At 31.0% G+C, this 24,199-nt stretch overlaps 4 protein-coding genes and 1 long non-coding RNA gene across 5 annotated transcripts; 2 read left to right on the plus strand and 3 right to left on the minus strand.

The window, feature by feature from the left end:
• On the minus strand, positions 254-2,723 carry LOC109342529 (protein C2-DOMAIN ABA-RELATED 4-like). Its single transcript, XM_019580502.1, has 4 exons — positions 2,529-2,723; positions 2,223-2,399; positions 1,294-1,389; positions 254-671 (listed from the first exon to the last, which is right to left on the minus strand). The coding sequence occupies exons 2-4, from the start codon at positions 2,376-2,378 to the stop codon at positions 381-383; spliced, it is 543 nt and encodes a 180-aa protein (XP_019436047.1). The 5' UTR covers positions 2,379-2,399; positions 2,529-2,723; the 3' UTR covers positions 254-380.
• Positions 3,297-7,827, minus strand: LOC109343074 (prostaglandin E synthase 2-like). The gene is made up of 6 exons (XM_019581205.1): positions 7,349-7,827; positions 6,225-6,359; positions 6,035-6,113; positions 5,389-5,483; positions 4,321-4,488; positions 3,297-3,812 (listed from the first exon to the last, which is right to left on the minus strand). Exons 1-6 carry the CDS (start codon positions 7,704-7,706, stop codon positions 3,652-3,654), a joined length of 996 nt encoding a protein of 331 aa, XP_019436750.1. The 5' UTR covers positions 7,707-7,827; the 3' UTR covers positions 3,297-3,651.
• Positions 11,614-13,790, plus strand: LOC109343075. The gene is made up of 4 exons (XM_019581206.1): positions 11,614-11,846; positions 12,549-12,631; positions 13,424-13,479; positions 13,577-13,790. Exons 1-4 carry the CDS (start codon positions 11,675-11,677, stop codon positions 13,653-13,655), a joined length of 390 nt encoding a protein of 129 aa, XP_019436751.1. The 5' UTR covers positions 11,614-11,674; the 3' UTR covers positions 13,656-13,790.
• On the plus strand, positions 14,641-15,055 carry LOC109342530. The gene is made up of 2 exons (XR_002107065.1): positions 14,641-14,744; positions 14,842-15,055. It is a non-coding gene; the product is annotated as an uncharacterized LOC109342530 (long non-coding RNA).
• On the minus strand, positions 18,471-19,823 carry LOC109343077 (U-box domain-containing protein 21-like). The gene has a single exon (XM_019581210.1). It carries the CDS (start codon positions 19,794-19,796, stop codon positions 18,480-18,482), a length of 1,317 nt encoding a protein of 438 aa, XP_019436755.1. The 5' UTR covers positions 19,797-19,823; the 3' UTR covers positions 18,471-18,479.

Below are 24,199 nucleotides of genomic sequence, written 5' to 3' on the forward strand. Positions count from 1 at the left end.
TAACAGCTGCAATCGTAGTAACTATAACTGCGGCCACACTTTAAAACACTATGTGATCATAAGTAAACTTCTAATGCTTGATAATAATATCTGTAAAGTTTTAAGTAGTAAGATTACTCACATCTATCATAATTGATGGAGTTGGGAAAAGAAATAAATTTAGAAAGAATATGAAATTTGGAGAAACAAGATAAAAGATGCAACATTGTAAAGATTTTAATTACAACTTGTACCAGGTAGAAATTTCTCAACTATAAATACAAGTTTAGTTGGTTCCTCAAGTCTCAAATAAACCTTATAGTACAACACAGAAACCAGGTTGTTGAAGGCAGAACCAACTTATATGCATGAAGTTGCTAACAAACAAGTATACTATAAGATCATAAACCTTTACAACCAGGAAGATGAATCCAATGCAATTGAATTTCCACTTCACCACATTCAACATTTTGCAATCTAAGGATCATATCTTGGATAACCTTGCCACTAGTGTAAGTTATGCAACTTTCATCCACTAGGCAATTTTGCTTGCTTGGTTGTATTCTTGATATTATAGTACCATTTGGGAGGCCATTTACATTCATCCTCAAGGCTTCTATAAATGGTAATATTTCGAATTCGGCATCACCCATTTTGTCATCTTTGCTAAATGTGTCATGGTCATACACAGTCTGCAATCAGAAAGGATCATCAATTAATCAGCAGTGGTTCAATATGATGAATAATAATTGATATATCAGAAAAGCCAAAAAATGAAGAAGTGTTAGTATATAGAATTGGAGCACATTAATTGACTTTGTCATGTGTCCACTATATTTTGATGCACTAAAACTTGCTATATATTAGAAAGAAGATTCACCTTTTAGGTTCAGTTTTCATTTTCAAGTGAAAAAGGGATAGAAGTGAAGTATAACATCCAAGTGCATTTGCATTGATATGGCCATCATTGCTAATGGCAATGAGCAATTGTGCTAAAAGCTTAATCTATTAGGTAAATGCTTATTGTCCACTAAAAAGGTGTTATTTATTGGTGTAAGGCCCGACTAGATACCCAAGATGATCAAAAGGTTATAAGGTGAGGGAATACCCTTGGTAATCCAAAAAAAAAGCTTATTGTCCATTGTGTCCTATGCAAACTTGAAAATCATTCTTACTTTAATTTCATATCATTTTTGACAAGGAATTAATTCTTGCTTCTAAGACACCACCAGCCAAATCATAAAACTGTGACAGGGTCCTTGAACTGTGAGTGTATCTAATAGACTAGAAAAGACATTGTATTAACGAACTTACCAGTAAAATTGGAAGATTTGGATCCAAAACAGAGAAGGTAATGTCTTCATTCCACTCAGGATTCACATCCTTTTTAATCACACGAGTCTTAAATTTCTGCAAAAACAAAGTTATGATTGTGCATAATAATTATATTAGACAAAATCTACTTATCTACTTAAGTTAGATAAAACATGCATTTAAAATGCTTCGTTTGTTTGGCATATTCAAGTGTGAGGACATTTGATATGAGGTCATAGAAAGAGTTTAGAAGTATAAAAGACTCATTGAACCATTGTTTTAATGTTTTGGTTTAAGATGACATGATGTTTCATACTGTCACTTGTGGTTTTCCACTATTTTTATGTTCGCTAATAATGAAACTCTCCAATAGTTAAAAGCTCACTTGGTCGCAGACGAGTCCAACAAGTGGTACTATAGTTGAAGATCAATGGAACCTTGACATTGAGGTTTTGATTCAAAATTTGTGTTTCACTTGTGACTCTTTACTCTTTTCATGTCCGATAATAATGACACTGTCCAATAGTTGGAGGCTCAGGGACAATTCAAGACTACTTATCTACCTAAGTAAGATAAAACATGTATTTGAAATGCTTCTATGACTAGAATTCAGCCATACCCCCATGTTATTATCTATTAAGTAAACAGCACCAAAACTAAAGCATGCTATTATCTATTAAGTAAACATCCAAAACTAAAGCATGAAAGAAATTTTGTGGGCCTATGTACAATTAAGCATTTTTGCAAGGAGTAAACATCAATTAAAGAATGAAAGAATTTTGTGGGCAAAGCTGAACAACATTCGAAATTATGACACCCCATTAATCAATTTTTTCTGGGTATATATTAAAAAAGTAAGATATCATAGATTGTGACAAAATTTAAAAACTTTATAGTTGCAATGAATTAATTAGACAAAAATATAGTACCTGTTTACCCATCTTAAGAATAACATAAGGATCACTGCTACGAGCATCACGAACAGCAAGATTAACACCACGCTTAACACGAACCCTTAGAAGGCCAAGAAGATTCTCCATAAGAGACTTTGGTGGTGATTCTGATTTTGATGAATATTGTTCCATATCTTCTTTTTATAATAATATCTGTACATATCCATTCAGAATCCATCACAAATAATGAAAATAATAAATTAATAATCTGTTTTTTGGTTTGGTTTCTGAGACGAAATCTGAAAAAATAAAAGGTAGAGAGAGATGGTTGGCAAGGCTCACCAGAAAATAGTAATGTGTTGGGTGAGTTTGTTGATGGTTCTGGAAACAAGTGATGAAATGAGACAAACATGAACGTTGCTTGGTTTGTTTGTTTGGTTTTTTGCTTTGGAACAATACACATGAACCAACCAACGTGTCGCTCGTTAACTTTCTCTTCTACGTGCATGCACCTCCCCATGCTAAATCATACGTCGCTTTATATTAATCATGCCTTTTTATTCTTTAATTATGTCGTAACTATTTTCTTTACTGATTACATACACATATTTTGATTATTATGTTACACATATTTTGATTATTATGTCACATGAATAACGATAACTCAAAGTGAATATAATTTGGTTAAACTTATCTCTTTTCAACCCTAAATGTTGTTAGGGTCATTTTTTGAATCTGGACTCGATTCTAGACCCAAAACTAACACGACCCCAAATTTTAATTGAGTTGATCTTTAAACTCAAACATGTCTTAAACCCGATTAAATATAATGCATACCTTATAAATTTTTCCGTCATTGACTTTGTTAAAGATTTTACATAACTACAATGTTTGTCTAGGGTCAAGGCATCTTCCCACTTTCATCCTTAATTGTTAGAAATCTATAATTAGGAAATGTTTTACCTGCATTTTAAAGTATTGATTTCAATACTATTCTCATCATGGGAAGGGTAAAATGACTAAATTCAGTTAGTCAAGATTTACTTACATCAATTGATTCAGTGATCACATCAAATACTATACTGAACCCAATCAAATCGTTTATGTATCATTATCAAACCCAAAACTTTAAATATCACAGGCACATGAGATATTGCCTTATTCCTTGATACAACTCAATTTCTTTAATCTTTACAAAAATAGATGTTTTTCTCTTCTTCAAAAGAATCGATTATTCAGTAAATTTCTGCCTACGTTTATAACTCTATCACCAGTTCCAAGTACCTCCAGTGAAAAATCCTAGTCCATCCTTCCAACAATTGAAGGCCAAACCCAACAGCATATAGTACTACTAGAAGCAAAAATAATGTCTGGAACTGAAGAATACAAAGAACCCGGTTGATGCGTAATAATCATATGTCAGTAATGCATTGTAGGTCCCATAATAGGTTGCATTCTTCGAGCTTTATGGTTTAATCCTGGAAGACTCTCCAACAACACTCTCCATTCTTGTGAACCAATCACCAATACGTGTGTGCTCCACCATATCCTTCCCTGCCCTCAAATAGCGTATGGGTCTTAAAACCCCAAAGACAGACAAATCAGCTAAGTTAGGCTTAGACCCTCCTGAAAAGACAGAAAAACAATCATTGTATCATATCTAAGGAATGCAGCATTCCTATTCATTACATTAACAATAAAAATTTGAAATAAACTGAAGCAAAGGCTGGACACTTGTTTATAGGTAATCTAACATCTAGATAGGTGAGGAATGATGATCATTTCTCCGTTCTTACATTTTTCAGGGACTTCTTTGCTCTTACTTAGAACGGTTTACATGTAGGCTCGGAATTATAAATAACTTTCTAAGGTTCCAAATCAAAAAAGTCTAGTAGAACTATAATAAGAAGATCCCATCAATTAAAAAAATTAAAACTGATTACTAAAAATGGAGATTTTATGATAAATATTTTGATCTAGCAAGTATATATGAAAATTGAACAGTAATGTGTTTTGATTTTTGAGACAGGAAGCAATCTCCGGCTTCAGTTTAATACAGGCGCAAACAAATAATGTATTCACACTCTTGCATTGAAATATAGTCTCCTTAACACAACAACGGAGAGTTACATACCAAGGAACTCCCGGCCATTCAGAGCATCTACCCATGTTTCTGCTGCCTCATACAGTGAGGCACGTTCATCAGTGATGTTGTATTTCTTCTTCAGCTTCTTAGACACAAAATACATAGCTGCAGCTCCAGCATACTTCACTGAAAATTTTTCTGTATAGCTGAAATTTCCTACAATATCAGTAAAATGAAATAAACTATCACACATTATCCAAACTTGAAGTTTAAACAGAGCATGACTGAAGAAAGAAGCCTAAATTAAATATATTAAGAAATTGCATGCATGGTATATACATGCTGAAAGCTGGCAAAAACACAATGAGAAAAGAGTGATGTGAATACAAACCATTTACTTGCAATGTGTGTATAAGGAAAAAGTAGAAAAGGCTTCAGCCATGGTAATTTTGCCCATGAAAAATAGTAATATAGACCGAGCAAAGACACATGAGAAGGTTAAGTCACTTAGCGAGAAAAAAAAATACACACTGTCTCTTAGCGAGCAAAGACACATGAACAAGTCTTTAATATATTCTATAAATCATAAGATATCAAAAGTTAAAACACAAATCCAAAGTGTCTAGTCTCTTTAATTGGCAGATCATGACCTTTCTCAACCCATCTGAGCCTTCTTAAAGCTCACATTTTCAATGATAAAAAGGGCATCCCAGTTTGTAAGGACCCTACCACTGCGCCAAGCCCACATTTTTCAAGTTGCAGGACTAAGTATAAAATTTAAAAGTAAAGAGCATGAGATATTGAATAACAATAAGCTTTAGCAAAATGCCAACAAAATTCAGAAAATCATGAAAAGTTACATCACTACAAATAATGTTCATTTCTTGTACAAGATTTTTCATGTTAGAAACTGGATTACTGCACTCCACAATTATGATTGCATCTTATATATCAGCCATAGACTTTGTTTGAATTTCATGCTTACTGAGATATAATAGACAGCTTCACATAACAGAATACTTTGTGGAAAGAAACATAAATCAGAACACATTTATTTAAATGTGAATAATAATAACAATAATAAAAGATACATACAGCAAAGACAGAACAACTTACCATTGCTGGTGATATAGTCAAAGGACTCCAGCGCTTCGGTAGCATTTCGGTATATGTTTGGTGACAGAACGTGTACCAAATGATTATCAACCCACCTATATTAGAAGATTAAAAAGTAATCATTAAATTTACAAGGTAAGCTAAAATAGGATTCAATCATTTCCCCTGGGTTTGTTTCTGTCCGAATTTCTTGTGATAGGTTCAATTCACCAGGAACAATTCAGGTAGCCTATATTACTGATTTACTATAAATTGCAATCAAGCCAATTATCAGATAGATAGACAACTAACAGCTTCACACAGAAAGAGAGCAGCAAATTTACACTGTTTTCACTTATAAGTGCTGAGTGATATGATGTAAAAAGAAGAGTGAATCTTATAAAATTATTAGTAAGTCTTCAACCCTATACACATAGGTTATAGGGTAAAAGAAACAACATAATAGATGCAAAGGAATAAAGAACGTTTCAAATCATACACAACATCTCCTTTGTAGTTGGGTCGAATGAAAGTGTGGAAAAAACTTCCTAAAATAGGAAAAATGAAATTCAATCAAATTATTAAGTAATATTACAGTCACTTCAACCTCTTACATTTATTAAAGACATGGTAGATTGAAAAATAAAACACAGAAAGAAAACCATACTGCCGCCATTTTGTCTCTTCATCATTCTCATTTGCCTTTTTCTTTGGCATAATCTTCTGTCCAAGCTTGTCAATTATAGCTGCGTGGAGGGGGAAAAACTTGAGTGAAATATTACAGTGTGACTCATTCAGTGGACAAAAGTCCATGAGAAAACTTTTATAATCAATTTTAAGGGGGAAATGACAAAAACCTGACGAGTCATTTAGTTGATCCCCATCTACTACCAATATTGGAACCTTCTGATACTCAGACCATTTGATTTCCTTCTTACTAAGTGGGTTGACCTCCACAACTTTGTACGGTATATCATAGTAGTCCAAATATGCTGGTAAAGACAGTAAAAATGTCAGCAACGAGCGCTAAGAAATGCCGTGAAAGCTCAACGGGCACTCCAGTGACAAAAAGAAAGGGGTAAAGCACAACAATAACCAATATACTAGCCCACATTCACCATCACATGTGGGATAAATCAGTGGAGAGAATAACCTCATTTAAAAGTGAATGGACAACCCATGTACAATTTTTTTTGAAGAGTTTTGTATATCTCCTACAAAACCTCCTAATACCAGATAAACAAATATCAAATGAAGAAGTAAAAACAATCCAATATATTGGGAGTATAGAAAACATTAAATAATTTATTTATTTACTAATTAACAAGATTTGCAGTACGAAGTTATAGGAGGATATGTTTTTAATTTTCTTTCTATTTACATGACTTACTGCTTCCATTCAAAATTATATTTTAATTTGGATACTTTGTCTGGTGTAAAATTTCATACACTCATCCAATCTTGTATTGAAAGTCATTTAAGAAGATATGAAAGTCATTTAAGAAGATATGAAACTCATTATATGAAGTGGCAACACGTCATTAAACGCGAGTGTGAAACTTTTTTGGAACATCAAAATAAAATTCTTCAAATTTCACATATTAAAAAATAAAATGGCGTTAGTTGTGATGCATTGTCAGTTCAAAGGTTTTCTACACTACCAATCATTCACTCTTTGCCATATCATTCAAAATAGTTGAATCTAATAACAACAACCTTAGAAGGTAGTGATGCATAACCGGTTCATTGAGTTACACCTATAGCATATCGAAATTAAACTCGATTAAAATTCACAGCGAACTAAAACCACAGTACCGAACAAATCTGGTTTTTAAAATTTTGAATCAGGAATATGATGGTGATAAAGAATAGAATTTCAACAAATGCAATTCACAGTATACTATGTAACTCAAAAATTGCACCCTTCCACCTATGCATCTGAACTATGATCCAAATCAATAGGAGGAAAAATCAGAGATACCTTTAACTTTGTTGCAGAAAGGACACGCCTCATACTGGTAAAGCACGACGTCGTTAGGGAGAGCCTCGGCCGGCGGCGGCTCCTTGGCAAGGGCTTCCTGATAAACCGAGGTGGCAGCGAGGGAGGTAATCAGAGCTCCGGCAAATCCGAGAGATGCGGCAGTGTAAGGGCGGAGGAGGGAGGAGAAGCATCGGCGGTGATTGTTGGAGCCGCCGGCGGTGGAGGTTCGGTAGAGAGCAGAGTGGAGAAAACGATTCGGGGCGGGGAAGGAGGAGGATGCGGCGGCGCTGCGAGAGGAGGAGGCGGCGAGGGTTCTGGAGAGAAGAGAAGAAGCGAGATTCAATGATGCTCTTCTCATAGTGAGAGAGTGGTTTCAGATTCAGAGAAAAGAGAAATTCAGAGATCAGAAAGAGAAACAAATCTCTCTCTTAACTATGTTTGTGTTGAGAAGAGTGAAAAAGGGTTTAGTGTGGGTTTGCGCTGTGTCACTATTCATGGTATATTAAAGAAAGAAGAGAATAGTAAGTTTAAAAACAAGTAGATCCGACTCTTAAAAAATATTGTATTTTAAATAAAATATAAGCTACTATTATAAGACCTCGATCTCACACTGAACAATTCAATTTCTATAAGCGATATTCGTTAGAAAGAAGAGTCATACACTCTAGTAATTATTGAATGGGGGTAAATTAACATAAATAAAATTTGGTGAAGCTTTAAGATTATAAAAGGGCAATAGTTGAACAAAGAAATGCCTAAAACATTAAAATTATGAGATGGTCGGAGTATTTCTTTTCATTTTTTTGTTGGTTATTTCTTTTTTAGTTTTATCATTTTGTTTCTTCTTTATCTTATTTGAATTATGTAACTTTTTATAACTAAATTTTTAAAATTAAAAATAAACTTCAAAAACTATCAATTATTTATTTAAATTGAAACCTTTAAAACCCATTTTTAAAATTAAGGTTCTCTACCTACCAAAAAAAAATTAAGGTTCTCATCCCATTTATTGTTTGATATTGAGTTCAAAATTAACAAATGTGTTTTCAATAGCTTTATAAATCACTTGTAAGTTGTATATTTATTCTCGCTTAAATAGGCTCATTAAAATAAGGTATTTATCTAGTGGTGTAAGGCACTGCTAGAGTTTTATGATGACCAAAAGATTAAATGTTCGATTTTTTAGAGTGACATATGTTAGGAGAGACACACCCCGAAAAAAATTAATTACTTACCCAAAATAGGGATGACAAGAAAACCGGACTCATGGGCACCCATGGAAATACCCATAACGGATATACACAATAATAGCATACGAGTGAGAACGAGTTTTATGATATTTGTCTCATAGGTACCCACAAATTTATAAATTTAGTTTTTAATTAAATTTATATATATTATTTTTATTATTATTATTATTATTATTATTTTAAGATTGTATATCGTATACTTTATTATTATTTTATAATAAATTATATTATTTGACTATGATCATAAAGTTATCATATGAATATTATATTATTTATATAATAATAATTTTTATATATAGATTATTATAAAATATATAAATATATATTTAAAATTTAAAAAACACATGATTATCCTGTAAATATTGTAGGTTTGAGAGCTTAAAAGTAATATCCACATCCACTGCCATGACTATGCAAAAGGATGAGAAAATATCTTATTAATACAAAAAATGATGGACTCATTAGTCTAGTATCATTTCACTTTATTCATTACCCCAAACCCACGATCCACCTCCTACTCGATTCCTTATGCTTGCTTGCAATTTTCACATCTTTTAAGGCAACTTTTAATTTGAGTTTGAATTGTTCAACATTGTATATTGAATTATAGAAGAGGAACAACATTCACAACACTACTGTGATTTAAATTTTGTTATTTTTTAAGAATTTAAAATCTATACATTTACAATCAATAATACTTTTTAAGAGCTTAACATTATTTACCAAATTATTCATTATTGAATCATATTACTTTTATTTGAAAGTCAATAATAATTAATAAATTAATAATGAATAATTTGATAATAATATAAAAAATGGTTATATTGTTAAAGTATACATATTAAATCTATTTTTAATTGAATTTCCATATTTTTATGGGTAAAATTTAAAGTTTCTTGAACCTCACAATAAATGTTCTTGATCAATCTGACTTATATCTAGTTAGTTCCTTTAGGTCGACTTATATCCTCAAAAGTTATAAAATTATAAGAGTAGTTACATATTTTGGCCCCTTATTTTTTTGGTAGTACTAATTTAGTACCTAAAATTTTTTAAGTGACTTTTCATCTCGAATAAATTCAAAGTCAAGTCACGTTAGTCCTTCCGTCATCTCGGCTCCATTAACTATAATAAATTTATTCGTCTGACACGTTAAATGTTGACGTAACATCTATTGGATGGTCCTACATGTACAAGTTAGTCATGTAATCAAGCAAAATCTTTTTTTTATTTCCCCTTACAAAACGACTTCGTTTTTTAAATAATATTTTTATTTTTTTTAAAATTTATTGTTTTTATTTTGCAAAACAAAGCTGTTTTAAATTTTTTTTTTTATACAAAACGACGCCATTTTGGGTTAACTTTTTTTTTTCTTCTTTTTATCTTTGTTGCATTTTCTCCATAATCTCATCCAACAAATTTCTGCCCAATCTCCCTACCCACTACCCAGTGGATCCTTATTGAACATGTAACTGAAAAATCCAAAACCACCCACATAAAAATCTAGCTGATTCAGATCAACCACACAAACTTTCTATAAATTGGGAGAACAAAAAAGCAGAAATTAACACAGTAGCACCATAAACTAGGTAAATAACAAAACAAACTTGCAATTGTGGGTATAAACAATTTCTCAAAAAAAAAAGAGAGGGGAAAAATACCTTCAAATTGACTGATGAAAGTTTGTGGTGGTGCAGCGGCTTTCTTCTCGTAAATATTTTATTTTAGATTATAATATATTTTTATATTTATTTATTATGGAAGCAGCGAAAGTGGCATGAATTTGAAACGAAGGTCACCACAAAACAAAGAGTGGTAAAATGGAGAGAGATGTGGTGATTAAGATGAAGAAAAGAAATTAAAAAAAGTTAACCAAAACTAAGTTGTTTTATATAATAAAAAATATTAAAAACAATGACGTTTTATATAATAAAAAAATTATTTTATTTTTTTATTTAAAAATATTATTTTAAGAAATTGACGTCATTTTGTAAGGGGGAAAATAAAAATAAAAATTCAGTTTAATGACATAACAACTTGTGCACATAGGACTATTCAGTAGATATCATGTTAACACTTAACATGTTTTATGAGCAAATTTGTTAAAATTAATAAAATCGAGATGATAAAAAGACTAACGTAACTCAACGTTAAGTTTGTTAGTAACAAAAATGATAGTTAGAATTTTTTAATGAAATTGACACGTACACAAAAATATAAGAGACCAAAAATAAGTAATTCGCAATTTTACTGCATGAAGATTATCCACTATTCAATTTGTACATGCAACGCTCCCAAATGGAAGCTCTTTGGACCATCAATTTTTATACAAGATCTACTACCATATTACACAATCCCCATCAAATCTAGAAAGTGCATTTTAAATATGTTTATTAATTATATGGAAACATATTTTTAATATAAAAAAATAGATCGGTAATAAAGAAAATGTTTAATAAGTTTTTATTAATAAAAATAAATCAAATTTAAATCACATCTCTAAATTCTTTTAACAAATTTTTGATATTTAAATATTTTTATTTTCCTATTGCTCGTGTGATTGTTTGTGATATTAACTCGTACAGTAAATATTTATTTTAATCTATCAAAATTTTCAAGAGTATCAATTTGATTTTTCAGAATTTAAAAATAAAAAATAATTCTAAAAATATTAAATTAGGTCAAATTAATTATTTTTAAGGTTAAAGTTGTCTCCATAAGATGCTATGAAATATGTTAAAAGGAACAAATTTAATATACATTTGATAATTTTTTGTGACTATTTTTAGTTTTTTAATTTTTTAGGGATTTGGTACAAATGAAAAATTTCGTCAGGCCAAAATATATACTTTAATACCAACTCCATATTGTATTGTATAGACTAAAAAATTCTTTAATTATTTCTAAAAACTACAATTGGTCAAAAGTATAGATTCAAACCAAGATAGCAAAATCATGTAAGATTAATGGAAAAAAATTAATTACATAAAGAAAATTACAAAGCAAGAGGAAAAGCTATATCCACACACAGTACACTTTTGCAGAAGACAACACACGACGTTGAATCCAAGACGACATGGCATTGCAGTGGTTGATACTCACCTATGTGGTTGCAGCTGAGGCTACTGTAGCCATTCTTCTAACACTTCCTTCCCCAAAGCTTTTGAGAAACCGCATTGTTTCTCTCGTTTCACTCATTCTACAAGCTACATTCTTCATTATACCCTTTGCAGGGTTTCAACTCCTAGGTATGTTTTTTATCTTTTCTTTCCAAATGGGTTTGTTTTATTTCATATTTCAAGTACTGGGTTAACCCAAAAATCTCTTTTTTTTTTTTATCTTTTGGGTTGATGGGTTGTTGCAAATTGATGCATTTTTTGTTGAATTTTAGGGATTATGGTTGATTACGGCATATGGGTTATGTTTGGTAGTGAAAAAAATCGTTTTTTTTTGTTTTTCCATTTTTGTGTTTGGGATGGATCATGTTGGTAGTTAGATTAGAAGCTGAAATTCAGATTTTGGTTGGTGCAAATTGTTGCATTTTCTCTTTAATTTTTAGGCCTTTGGATGATTAGGTCATCAGGGTAATTGTTTGGTAGTGAAAAATTTATATCTTTTATTTTGACTTTTCTGTTTGGGATGGATTATGTTGGCATTTTGATTCAGAAGCTGGAAGGAGATTGAAAGAGAGATTGTTTTTGAATTTTTCCTTGACTTTTTTGGTACTACCAATAATATCCCATCACTTATTGGTAAAGAACTAAATCTCTTCCAATATTCGTGACTGCCCCTCCTAAATGTTGCTTCCACTAATCGAATCCTGGATATAGGAGATAATTTTTCCTAGATTGTATGCAAGTTTCGAATTTTCTGAGAATAAATATTAATTGGGTATTTGTGTGGGGACCTATTGTTGTTTTCCCTGAATTCTGAGTTGTGGTTGTTTTCAGATTTATACTGGAAGAATGAGCATAGGCTGACGTGTACTTCTGAGGTTTGTACTGCTACAGAGAGAGATCATTATGAGAAATCTGTAAGTGTTTGTCATATACGATGTTGCTACTTTCTTCTGTCATTTTTTTAGTGTGGAATAAGAATATGCTTTGGGTTGTCATTTAGTTTTAATTATAGCCCTAAAGTGTCTTATTGGTATCAGAGTATTCTAGTTGTTAAGGTTTTCAAAACCAATTGGTTATGAGAGGAGTAACCCAACAAGTACTTAAACCATTTTCGTGACAATGAAATAGGCGATGTGAGACTTACTTTTCAATATGCTCCGTCCACATAAGTCTGTCGGACCGGGCGAAAGGTTATATTTGACTCATAACTAAAGGACATCTTTTGGCCCATGACAACAGGAAAAAAGTTAGGCTCTGACTCTAATATCATGTTAAAGTTCCATTTCAAAACCAGTTGGCTATAAGAGTAGTAGACCAACAGGTATTTAAACCATTCCCGAGACAACGAGGTAGTCGAAGAATTCATAGTTCTTTGCAGAGTTGATAGCCTTGTATTCAATGAGTGGATATACTAGACAAAATAAGATTATAATTAGATGAATTTGAGAAAAAAGTAAGGGTAGTACTTACTATGAAAAAGATTGTAGAATTTTGTTTTATGTGGTTTGACCAGAGAGAAGAACGTTAGAAGGCCCATAGTTAGATATAGAGGAACATAATCATTGGTAGTAGCATATATGGTGGCTAGCAATTAAGCATATCATTATTGACATCTATTTGTGGCTTTCTGTATGTTTTTCACACAATATTTTATTACCTTACATGTTCTTTATAATGCAATGAACATTATTGATTTTATTACTCAGATATATAAAGCTCAGAGAAATGTGTTACTGTGTGTTGCAGCAATTCTCATATACTGGTAAATTAACAATTTTACATTGGATTCTTTGTCCTTGTTATTTATGTTCACTTGTTTTTAACTCTATCCCTATGAATGTATATGGATTTTGTGACAGGTGTATCTCCCAAATTTGCAAGTATCAGAAGGATATCCAGAGTTTGGAGGAATTGGAGAAGAGATACAAGTCCAAGTAGTTTCTTTTGGTGATCTCATATTATCATGATTATAGCTTTAGTTGAGTCTTATATAGACATGGAAACTTTATACACCAAATTATACTATGCTACACTCACATATGATTCAAATAATCAAATCTATATTTTTCTTCAAAATCCTAATATTGATGTGTTGTGCTGTTTGAAGTTTGAACATGCTCTTTTGACTTATATGGTGCTTAATACTTTAGCCTTTGTTCCGAAGGATAGAATTAGAGAAGAGATAAAAAAGGGAGAGAGAAGTTGAAGAGAAATGAGAAATTTCTCCCAGTTGGTTGAAAGGAGAGAGGAAAAAAGTGGGTATAGTTTTAATTATAGCCCTAAAGTGTCTTATTGGTATCAGAGTATTCTAGTTGTTAAGGTTTTCAAAACCAATTGGTTATGAGAGGAGTAACCCAACAAGTACTTAAACCATTTTCGTGACAATGAAATAGGCGATGTGAGACTTACTTTTCAATATGCTCCGTCCACATAAGTCTGTCGGACCGGGCGAAAGGTTATATTTGACTCATAACTAAAGGACATCTTTTGGCCCATGACAACAGGAAAAAAGTTAGGCTCTGACTCTAATATCATGTTAAAGTTCCATTTCAAAACCAGTTGGCTATAAGAGTAGTAGACCAACAGGTATTTAAACCATTCCCGAGACAACGAGGTAGTCGAAGAATTCATAGTTCTTTGCAGAGTTGATAGCCTTGTATTCAATGAGTGGATATACTAGACAAAATAAGATTATAATTAGATGAATTTGAGAAAAAAGTAAGGGTAGTACTTACTATGAAAAAGATTGTAGAATTTTGTTTTATGTGGTTTGACCAGAGAGAAGAACGTTAGAAGGCCCATAGTTAGATATAGAGGAACATAATCATTGGTAGTAGCATATATGGTGGCTAGCAATTAAGCATATCATTATTGACATCTATTTGTGGCTTTCTGTATGTTTTTCACACAATATTTTATTACCTTACATGTTCTTTATAATGCAATGAACATTATTGATTTTATTACTCAGATATATAAAGCTCAGAGAAATGTGTTACTGTGTGTTGCAGCAATTCTCATATACTGGTAAATTAACAATTTTACATTGGATTCTTTGTCCTTGTTATTTATGTTCACTTGTTTTTAACTCTATCCCTATGAATGTATATGGATTTTGTGACAGGTGTATCTCCCAAATTTGCAAGTATCAGAAGGATATCCAGAGTTTGGAGGAATTGGAGAAGAGATACAAGTCCAAGTAGTTTCTTTTGGTGATCTCATATTATCATGATTATAGCTTTAGTTGAGTCTTATATAGACATGGAAACTTTATACACCAAATTATACTATGCTACACTCACATATGATTCAAATAATCAAATCTATATTTTTCTTCAAAATCCTAATATTGATGTGTTGTGCTGTTTGAAGTTTGAACATGCTCTTTTGACTTATATGGTGCTTAATACTTTAGCCTTTGTTCCGAAGGATAGAATTAGAGAAGAGATAAAAAAGGGAGAGAGAAGTTGAAGAGAAATGAGAAATTTCTCCCAGTTGGTTGAAAGGAGAGAGGAAAAAAGTGGGTAGATCCACAAAATTTCTTTCTCTCCACTTATGAGGAGAAAGTGAGAAGAGAAAGAGAAACTTTACTCGGACAAGGATTTGTTGTCCCAAATGGTTTCTCAAACCATGTCCCAAATCATATCAATTGAAAATGTTAATTAAAAAAATGTCCGCTGAGAGAGTTAGTTTCACGTACCTGTGGATGTTCCTGGCTCGGACAGGATTGCCTCTAGTGCGAGGATACATGTGGGAAACAAAAAAAACAACATTTTTCTGTCTTTTTTTTATTGTAGAGACATTTTTGTAATTTGAACCACAACATCATGACTTTCTTCTCATTTTCTATCCAAACAAAAGAGAAAGAGAAAAAAATATTTCTTTCTATTCATTTTTTCTTATTCTTTTCTTATAACAAACATCACAAAAATCTACTATATTTTTTCTCTTTCTTTTTCACGCCATTTTATTTCTCTCTTCTTATTCTCGCGGACCAAAAATAAAGCCTTAATATTTTTTAGCTTGTAATATATAGTTTAATACTTTAATGTCAATATGCCCTATGTTGGTGAAGTAGTTATAAGTGTTTAGACTCAAACATGATAACTTAATGTTTTGTGTCAAATATGATATTAAACTTACTCATATGGTTCTTCATTGATCCCATTCTTTTGTAAATCTTTAGTTGCTTTGAGCTTGTTATTAAAAAAAATCTAATTTCCCCAAAGTTACATAAAACTATACTCCTCTAGAAACCTTAAATTGTTAGTCAATAAAATCATAAAAAATCAAACTAGCACACTTGGTCGAAAGTTGAGACTTGAGAGTCTAGTAAATGAACTTGTAGTCTTGGATATAATTAATAGTATAAGTAACTAACTGACAAATTAATCTATTTGACCAAGATGTTCGTCTAGTGTTGTAAGGTCTCACTAGATTTTCCGGATGACAAAAAGGTTAATAATTTGATTCTTGTGAGTAATATTTGTTGAGAAAATCAGTCACACACTCTGAAAGAGACCGAAATGGGTCCATGGTCTATTCTATCACAATTGGACCTTTAGTGTGTAATGGTTTCTTTATTCAATTCATAAGGAAGCATCATTTTCTAAGTCACGCGTTTATGTTTAGTAGTTAGGACACAAGTATCATTGAACAATATAGTTAAGAAAATGTTCAAGCCTAAATCTATTTCATAAAGTTAATTGGATGAGTCAAATTTATTGATTTTATATTACATGTACAAAATTCTACGTATTTGATGTAACGTTGTGGTCTCTGGCTGTTCCTAAAGTTCCTCTTCTTGTGAATGGAATTTCACTTCTTATTCTGTTACCCAGCAATGTGAATACAAACAAATATGAATGTATTATATATACATTGCCATTGTAAAAATTTATACTCAGTTAATATATCATTTATAATTTGTTTATATTATTTTGAATAGTTAATAATAATTAAAAATAATAATAAGTGATGGATTGGCAGTACATAAAACTTTTACATTGTCAGTGCACATTTATCTAGGACGAAATGTTGGCATATCCTAGGTGTTTTCACCCCTCGTTTATAAATGACATGATTCACATTCTCAATCCTCAAAAGTTGTTTTGTCATAAACGGTAATGTGAAATGTCAAAAATATTTGGAATTAAAGTAATACAATTCACACTAATCTTGGATATTGGACTAAGGGCAAATCCAGCATTATTGTGTATAAAAAGATTTTAATTACTTTGTGATATATTATAATATATTGGTCTAAGTATAATAATATTTTTATGCTTGTTTAGTAAGTGTCATTTGAAAATGAATAATAAAATTATTGGAAATGTTCATTGAGCTTGCAAGAAAGATATAAGGTGAATGTAAATACATTAAAGAATGAATAGAACTTGTAAGGAATTTGAAGCTCAAATGTGAAATTTTAGTATAACTTGGATGCAAGATTGGGGACTCAATTTTATGCAAGATGTTTCCATTGAGTTGAAAACATAGACTTAAGGGTTCAAACTCATGCCAATTTCAAAAGGGGCTTGAAAAAGTTCAACCTGATGGGTCTCCCAACTTTGCATCTTTTATCCATGTTAACAACCAACATCAATGGATTCTTGCTCATTTCAAGAACTGCATCAGAAAATAATGATGGAAAATAATGATTCTCCGCATTTTTATTTTGAGTGGAATATTTATGCACCGACAATGTAAAGATTTATACCGATCAATGCATCATCCATTATTCATTTGTATTACTTTTATTTCAAAGTTAATGATATTAAAATATGGATGACATATGATACAGTAAAAGTGTAAAAATCTCGTACACGATTAGTATATACATCTTTCTCTTTTATTTTTTTGCAATATGATGGTGTCTATAAAACCCTCAGACCTCATTTAATAGGAGCATTGTACACTTGGTTGGGACTTAACAAACTCCTATATACCTAAAACTTAGGCAGCCTTAACTACCTAAATTCTTTCCAATCAAATTCAATTGAAGACAGCATAGTTGTAAGAAAAATGTTACAGCCATAACAATACTGTGATTGAATGAATTGACATAGTTTTCAATGCCATAATATCTTCTTTCTCAATTTCCTATGTCATTCTTCTACCTAAGCAAGGAATTAAAATTTTAAATTATTCAATTCAAGTATTGAATAACTTAGTTTCTTGAAAAAGTGATAAAAGAATGAAAAATGGAATGAGATCGTATATGTTAATATGTTACTATCCCCACCATCACTTCATTCAATCTAACACCTATCCTTGAATCTAGCTTAATCACTGCACTAAACTGAAATCATTTATCTTTTCTTTAGTTGATTCATATCTTGTAGTAAAATTCAATATCATAGAAAAGAATAGTTATTATGATATTGAAAAGAATACGAGTTTATATGTTCTCTATCTATTTATATATCACCTCTATATATATCATCTAAATCTTCTCTGTAGTGTAATTTAATATATTCTAAAATATTTTCATATATTATCGATTCTTTGAATCATATGACACAGATTGCAGAGAGATTCATGCTTTTGGTTTTGGCAGAAAAAAATATTATTCATCCTAACTAAACTTTTAGAATATAAGGATAGAGATTTCGTGTCTTCAATTATCCATTTCCTGTTTTGGGCCAATCACATATTGTCAGATAATAAAAAAAGTTTTTTTAATATAAAACGTAACATTCTAATTGATTTGTGACAGAAGATGACATACTGTTCAAGACATGTGATGTTTGTATAATAATCTTAAAACGATCTCAAGAGATTCATGTAATCTGAGTCTATGCATTCCAAATCAGACCTATAAGGATTCATCATTTTGAGAAGCTCAGTGGCTTTATCCTTGATCTTATCATCACATCCAACCTGCAATACCAACAATAGTTTCTGAAATGCACCAACTTGAAGTGCTTCAACAAGAACTCTTCTTTCATCATCTTTTTCTCCAAACTTGCACATCTTCCATATTGAAGAGACAGAATGTTCTGTGGCCAATGCTGAAACTCTCAATATTTTCTTAACCAACAAAGGAACTGTTAGATCATTACCATAAGCTTTTTCTCTCCCTTGTTCACAGCTACATAGGGAGTCAAAAATGGCTAAAGATTTTTCACAAAGGCTCTTTTCTGAGTCAATGAGAATGTCCAAAAGATAATAAACCAAACCCAAATCAACAAATGATAGCTTCATTTTTTCACTACAAGGATAAGAGGATGAAATCATGTACCAAACAACCTTCATTGAAGCCTTTGTAATAGTTGGACTAATTCTCTTGTTTATGAACTCTACCAATAACTCAATAACTCCTTCAATTTCTGACAAAGCTTCTACATGGTTTTCATCACCAAATGAAAGAAGCTCTTCCAATGCAACAATAGATTTCTCTTTCCCTGAGAGATCTTGATGCTTCAAGAACCAAACCATGCAAGTTAATGAAGCCTTGGACCCCAAAATTTTGTGTGCCTCAAATTGAAGTGGAAATGTCCAATTCAATGCTGATAAAATCTCTTCAAGAACACTCACATTCCTCTCAATAGAATCATTTGCAAATGCATCAAATGCTGAAGCCAATGCACCCTGCACTCCATTCTCCACTATGCATCTTTTGTTCCTATCCATCTCATTACCCAACCTCTTCATTTTCATCAACAATTCAATGCAACCATATTGGTCTAAACCTCTAGCTGTGGCCTTCACTTGGCGAAGAAGCTCGAAAACATCGAAAGGACTAATCGGTATTCTTGGTGTTGGAATCCTCTCTACCCCACGTTGCTTATTCTCCACACACCAATTTTGGATCATTATCCGAAGAGTATGGTTTGGTATCATATCAAAGTTCCTAACAATCTGGTTTGTAACAGGACATGTGCAATTCCCATTATCAAACCATTTTTCCATGTTTTCTCTATCATATGTTATCCCAGTGGACAATGTCACAGGATCTTTCATCAAATCCAAAGAAATTGGACACATAAAGTGGTTGGGAATCACCACTTCAACATTTGGCTTAACACCCTTATGGTTGTTGTTATTGTTCTTCCTTCTTCTCCAGCCTAACACCATTTGTTATGTTTTTTTATGATTTAGATGATAAAGTTTGAAACTTTGTATGAAAATATTGATGGGTTTGTTGATGTATATATATATGAGTAATAAAACTAAATATATATAGATATATAAAGATGTCATGTGCCGTGTATAGTGTATGTATTGATTTGCTGACAGATATATGTAGGGTTCACAATGAACCGAACCAACTTGATATTCGTTTAAAACTCGATTCGTTATTTAGCTTGATAAATTTAGTTCATGAATCAAATGAGCTGAACTTAAGCTCATTAAGTAAATGAAGTTAGATATAGTTCAACTTGTTAGATCCAAATGACTATTCAAACTCAATCGACCAGTTCGCAAATTTTAACCGAGCCGAACTCGAGCTAAAAAAATAATTTATATCGAACTCGAGACAAATTTTGAGCTGAGTTAATCCTTATCAAGCTGAACCGAGCTGAACTCTAATCTGACTCACTTCGACTTGTTTCAGGCTATTGATATAAGTACAAGGTCCATAGCCTTTTGCTTTCATACAAAAAATGTGTTCAAAGGTTAGACCCCTAAAGAAAAATGTTATGAGAAGCATTCAAATTCGTATGGAATAAATGGAATACCAACATGGTGTTAATTTATTTGTGTAAAACTTCCGATCATCATATATTTTATTAGGTCAAAGTTCAAATTTTTTTATTTCTAATAACAACATTTGTTAGCAGAGTGATACACAAAAAATAATTAATTCATTATAAGTTTTTTTAGTAAATGGAATGATAATAAAATTAGGAGTGAGGATTTGAATATGTGAAAAAAATATTTATTAATAGTGTATGAATTTTATATACTATTATTATATTATTTACCATTTATTATTGACTCTTAAAAAAAATCAAATAAATTATAAATAATATAGTGATTACTTTATAATATAAATATTACATATTTTGAATCTTGACCATTCCATATTTGAAGAAATTGAACACGTCTATGTGCCTTACTACTAGTGTGTTAGACCCGCTCATACACGCTTTCCCATCATAGAACAAGATAAGTAAAACACCAACATAATGTACTAAACTCCAACACCTTTTTCTAATTAGAGTTACATTATTTCAACGATTCTTTAATTATAGTACGATTTATTTAGAAAACTTTAGTCAACACAAACGTTTTTTTTTACTTTAACGAGTACACATGAAATCTGCACAACTCTTTTTTATTTTTTTTAAAGAAAATAATAAAAAAGGAAATTGTGGATCCTATTTCCTTTAAAAGAAATTCTTGGAAGTTTAATGTGGGAATGCCAATAGCATTGTTGAATAATCCCACGTTAATTAGTTGTTAGCTTAAAGTAACATCTATCTATTAACACAATCCAAAGTACTAACCGGCAATATAAAGAGTATATTTTTGCAAAAATATGTCAAAATTAGTCAACATTACTAAAGTGAATAACCAACTAATTAAGATATCATCATATAAGAATATTAGTCGTCCAGAAGGCTGATTCAGCTTTAGGAAAGGATAATAATGACAGAACAAAGCTAAGTCAACATCTACTACGCTGAAATCTTCATTCACAATAGAGGCAAAACCATGTCGTATAAGTAAAGGATACAACATTGTCCAAACGATAGATGTAATCCAACTTAACAGCACTACTAGTAAACTGAAAATGACAAGATTGCATCATCCATAATGATGACAGACCTCCCCATATATATATATATATATATATATAATTACCCATATAAATATGACATGTATTATCGCTATGTTACATTTCTATATTTTCTTTTGTATAACATACATCTATAAATAATGACTTTAATGTCATAATCCATTTTCAAGTGCCTAACCAAAGTGTTCCAAGGTCGACAACCATCAATTCAATATAATATTCTAATTCTCACAATCTCTTTTAACACCAATATATACTAATAACTCATGTTCGTCTTCACCATACTCTATTTAATATAATAAGGACAACATGAGACTTATTCATTAACGCTTTTTAGTTTTCTACTAAATCACTTTTTTTAATGGATTGCATAAAGTTAAGTTTACTTATTTACATTAACCTCTCAAGGAATTGAGAATATATTAAAAGTTCTTGAGACCATATGAGAATTTAAGACTTTTGTTATTTAGGTCTTGACCAAGACCACATTATCTAGAACCGTCCAACAATTTCTTCAAGTAATTAGCATAGATTTTAAATTTATAAGTATAACTACACGTCTTCTTACTCATGACATGTTCAGAACATTTCAACAAATTCCTCGGAATTACTTACAATAATCTTTCGATTTAACATATATATATATATATATGGACATTGTAAATGTTTTTCACATTATTATATCAGGAAATTAGGAAATCTTCCACCATTCATGTCTTAAATATCATTGACTCTTAAACAAAAATAATATAAATCAATAATGGATGATGTGCCAACAGTGTAAAATTAAAACTTTATACAGATTGATGGATTTTAAACTCATAATCTTCTATGCACCAAAACATACCCAAAAAATATATATCATTTCTCATAAATGAACTGGATCGTGTTAATATTGTAAAGATTTTAATATGACTTTTTTTATCACCCATTGACTAGATCTGGAAGAAATTCTGCTCCATATTCGAATGTAAAAATTAATTAATATTACCTAATGATCAATATTTATAATAACAAAATAAGGTAAAAAATGTTAAGTTCTAATGACAAAACTGAATGATATCTTGAGAAAAATTGATTACTTTATAAATGAGTAGTGTTTTGATAACAAATGCTTTAACACATTATTTAAATACCAAAGAAAAAAATTAAAAAAATATTTTTCACAGTAAAATTTAGTTCTCTTTTATTTAAACAACACATTGATGACACTAAGTAATCTTCATAAGTCAATATTATAAAATTTGTAATATTCATTATTTTTCTTCTAAGGCGGCACCTTTGACGATGGTTTCCATAATTGATTAATTATTTAAGGATATCGTGTTTACTCTATTAAACTAATTTGAATAATAGACAAGATCTTAATAATTCATGAATATACCATGTGAAGATTTTTTTGTTAGTCTTTTAATGATGTGATACTTTTATGAATAATTTTAACTTCTAGATGTTCAACGGTGACATAATGTTTTATTTATGTTTAGTATAATCCAGTGGAAATTTTGGTTTTCCTTAATTTGGTGAAAAGTTTTTTAAGCTTTATCATAATTTCATAATTTCTTTGAGACTTTAGTCATGATTCCAATTCTTTACCGTCAATCGAGCCGAAAATTGTTATATGCTGAATTTAATAAATAAATAAAAGATTTACTTATCAAACTCAAATCAAAATAAAGCAATTTAAAAATTGGTTTCGAGTTGAATTATTCAGGTTATGAAATTGCTATTGATCTAATGCTGAAAATGCAGTTTAGTATCCTTTTGTGTTAAGTAGAATTAAAACAAAACGTGTATCAGTGCAAGTATGACTCTATCAAATATGCTAGGAGTATATGTTTTTATAGTTTTCTGCATAGTTGTTTTTGGTGTTGCTTCTTATAGGTTGAAATCAAATTTTGTTTCACTATTAGAGAAATGCTTAAGGATAAAAAATTCTTGTTTATTATAATTCATTCATATAAGTGAGTGTTTATTACCAAATTATTATTCTTTTCTTTTACTTAAAATATATGTAAAAAATTCAATTCTTTCCTTAAACAAACCAATTAACATAAAACTACAAATTAATACAAGAGAACCAATTAGCGATTCACTAGCAAAATGAGAGAATTATGTTTCAATAGTTTTTAGAGTAATTACACTGACACTCCTGAGTTTCAGTGAAATTACATAAACTATCCCTCACTTTTCTACACCTACACAAACATCACCTGGTTTTTATACTTTCGTTACACTGACCACCCATGTATAAGAAATAAGTGTAATTTTTTAAACAAACAAAAAATGTGATAAATACAATTAAGTTAAACAAAACATGATATATTTGTTGGAGAAATTCCTTCTCCATCCGAAATCCATAGAGTGAATGCGGAAGTCCTTATGACCATGGCTTTGTTCCCACAACCGAATGTGTATGCCCATACATACACCCAAATGGAACATCCATGGTCCAGACCGAAGAAACCCCAAATGAGTTCATGGTGAAGAAGAAGAACATACATTGTTGAGCCATTTCCGGAATCTCGAAGGTATGAGGGTGAGATGATCTTCCAGATGATAGAGCGCCTTACGGTTTTCCTTTAGTTCTCTCTAGAGGGGAATGAGAGAATACCTTAGTTTCTGAAAAGTGTTGCTTAGGGAGAGAATGCCTTTAGCCTTATGTTATGAGGAGAAACCTCATCCTTATACCTAATGAGCTTTATGGATGGGTGGATAGTGTTATCCTATCCTG

The sequence above is a fragment of the Lupinus angustifolius genome, chromosome LG03, assembly GCF_001865875.1.
Source record: "Lupinus angustifolius cultivar Tanjil chromosome LG03, LupAngTanjil_v1.0, whole genome shotgun sequence".
In the NCBI taxonomy this organism is placed as follows: Eukaryota; Viridiplantae; Streptophyta; class Magnoliopsida; order Fabales; family Fabaceae; genus Lupinus; species Lupinus angustifolius.

Bases quoted from the DNA above. Each gene is read 5' to 3' on its own strand.
- LOC109342529 (XM_019580502.1), bottom strand. From the start codon at position 2,378: ATGGAACAATATTCATCAAAATCAGAATCACCACCAAAGTCTCTTATG. The intron at 1,390-2,222 runs GTACTATATTTT...TTGTTTTTGCAG, and splicing joins TTCTTAAGATGGGTAAACAG to AAATTTAAGACTCGTGTGAT. The intron at 672-1,293 runs GTAAGTTCGTTA...TTCTGATTGCAG, and splicing joins CAAATCTTCCAATTTTACTG to ACTGTGTATGACCATGACAC.
- LOC109343074 (XM_019581205.1), bottom strand. From the start codon at position 7,706: ATGAGAAGAGCATCATTGAATCTCGCTTCTTCTCTTCTCTCCAGAACC. The intron at 5,484-6,034 runs GTATGGTTTTCT...CTTCTAATATAG, and splicing joins GAAGAGACAAAATGGCGGCA to GTGGGTTGATAATCATTTGG. The intron at 4,489-5,388 runs GTAAGTTGTTCT...CTGATATTGTAG, and splicing joins TGACTATATCACCAGCAATG to GAAATTTCAGCTATACAGAA.
- LOC109343075 (XM_019581206.1), top strand. From the start codon at position 11,675: ATGGCATTGCAGTGGTTGATACTCACCTATGTGGTTGCAGCTGAGGCT. The intron at 12,632-13,423 runs GTAAGTGTTTGT...TTTATTACTCAG, and splicing joins GAGATCATTATGAGAAATCT to ATATATAAAGCTCAGAGAAA. The intron at 13,480-13,576 runs GTAAATTAACAA...ATTTTGTGACAG, and splicing joins GCAGCAATTCTCATATACTG to GTGTATCTCCCAAATTTGCA.
- LOC109343077 (XM_019581210.1), bottom strand. From the start codon at position 19,796: ATGGTGTTAGGCTGGAGAAGAAGGAAGAACAATAACAACAACCATAAG.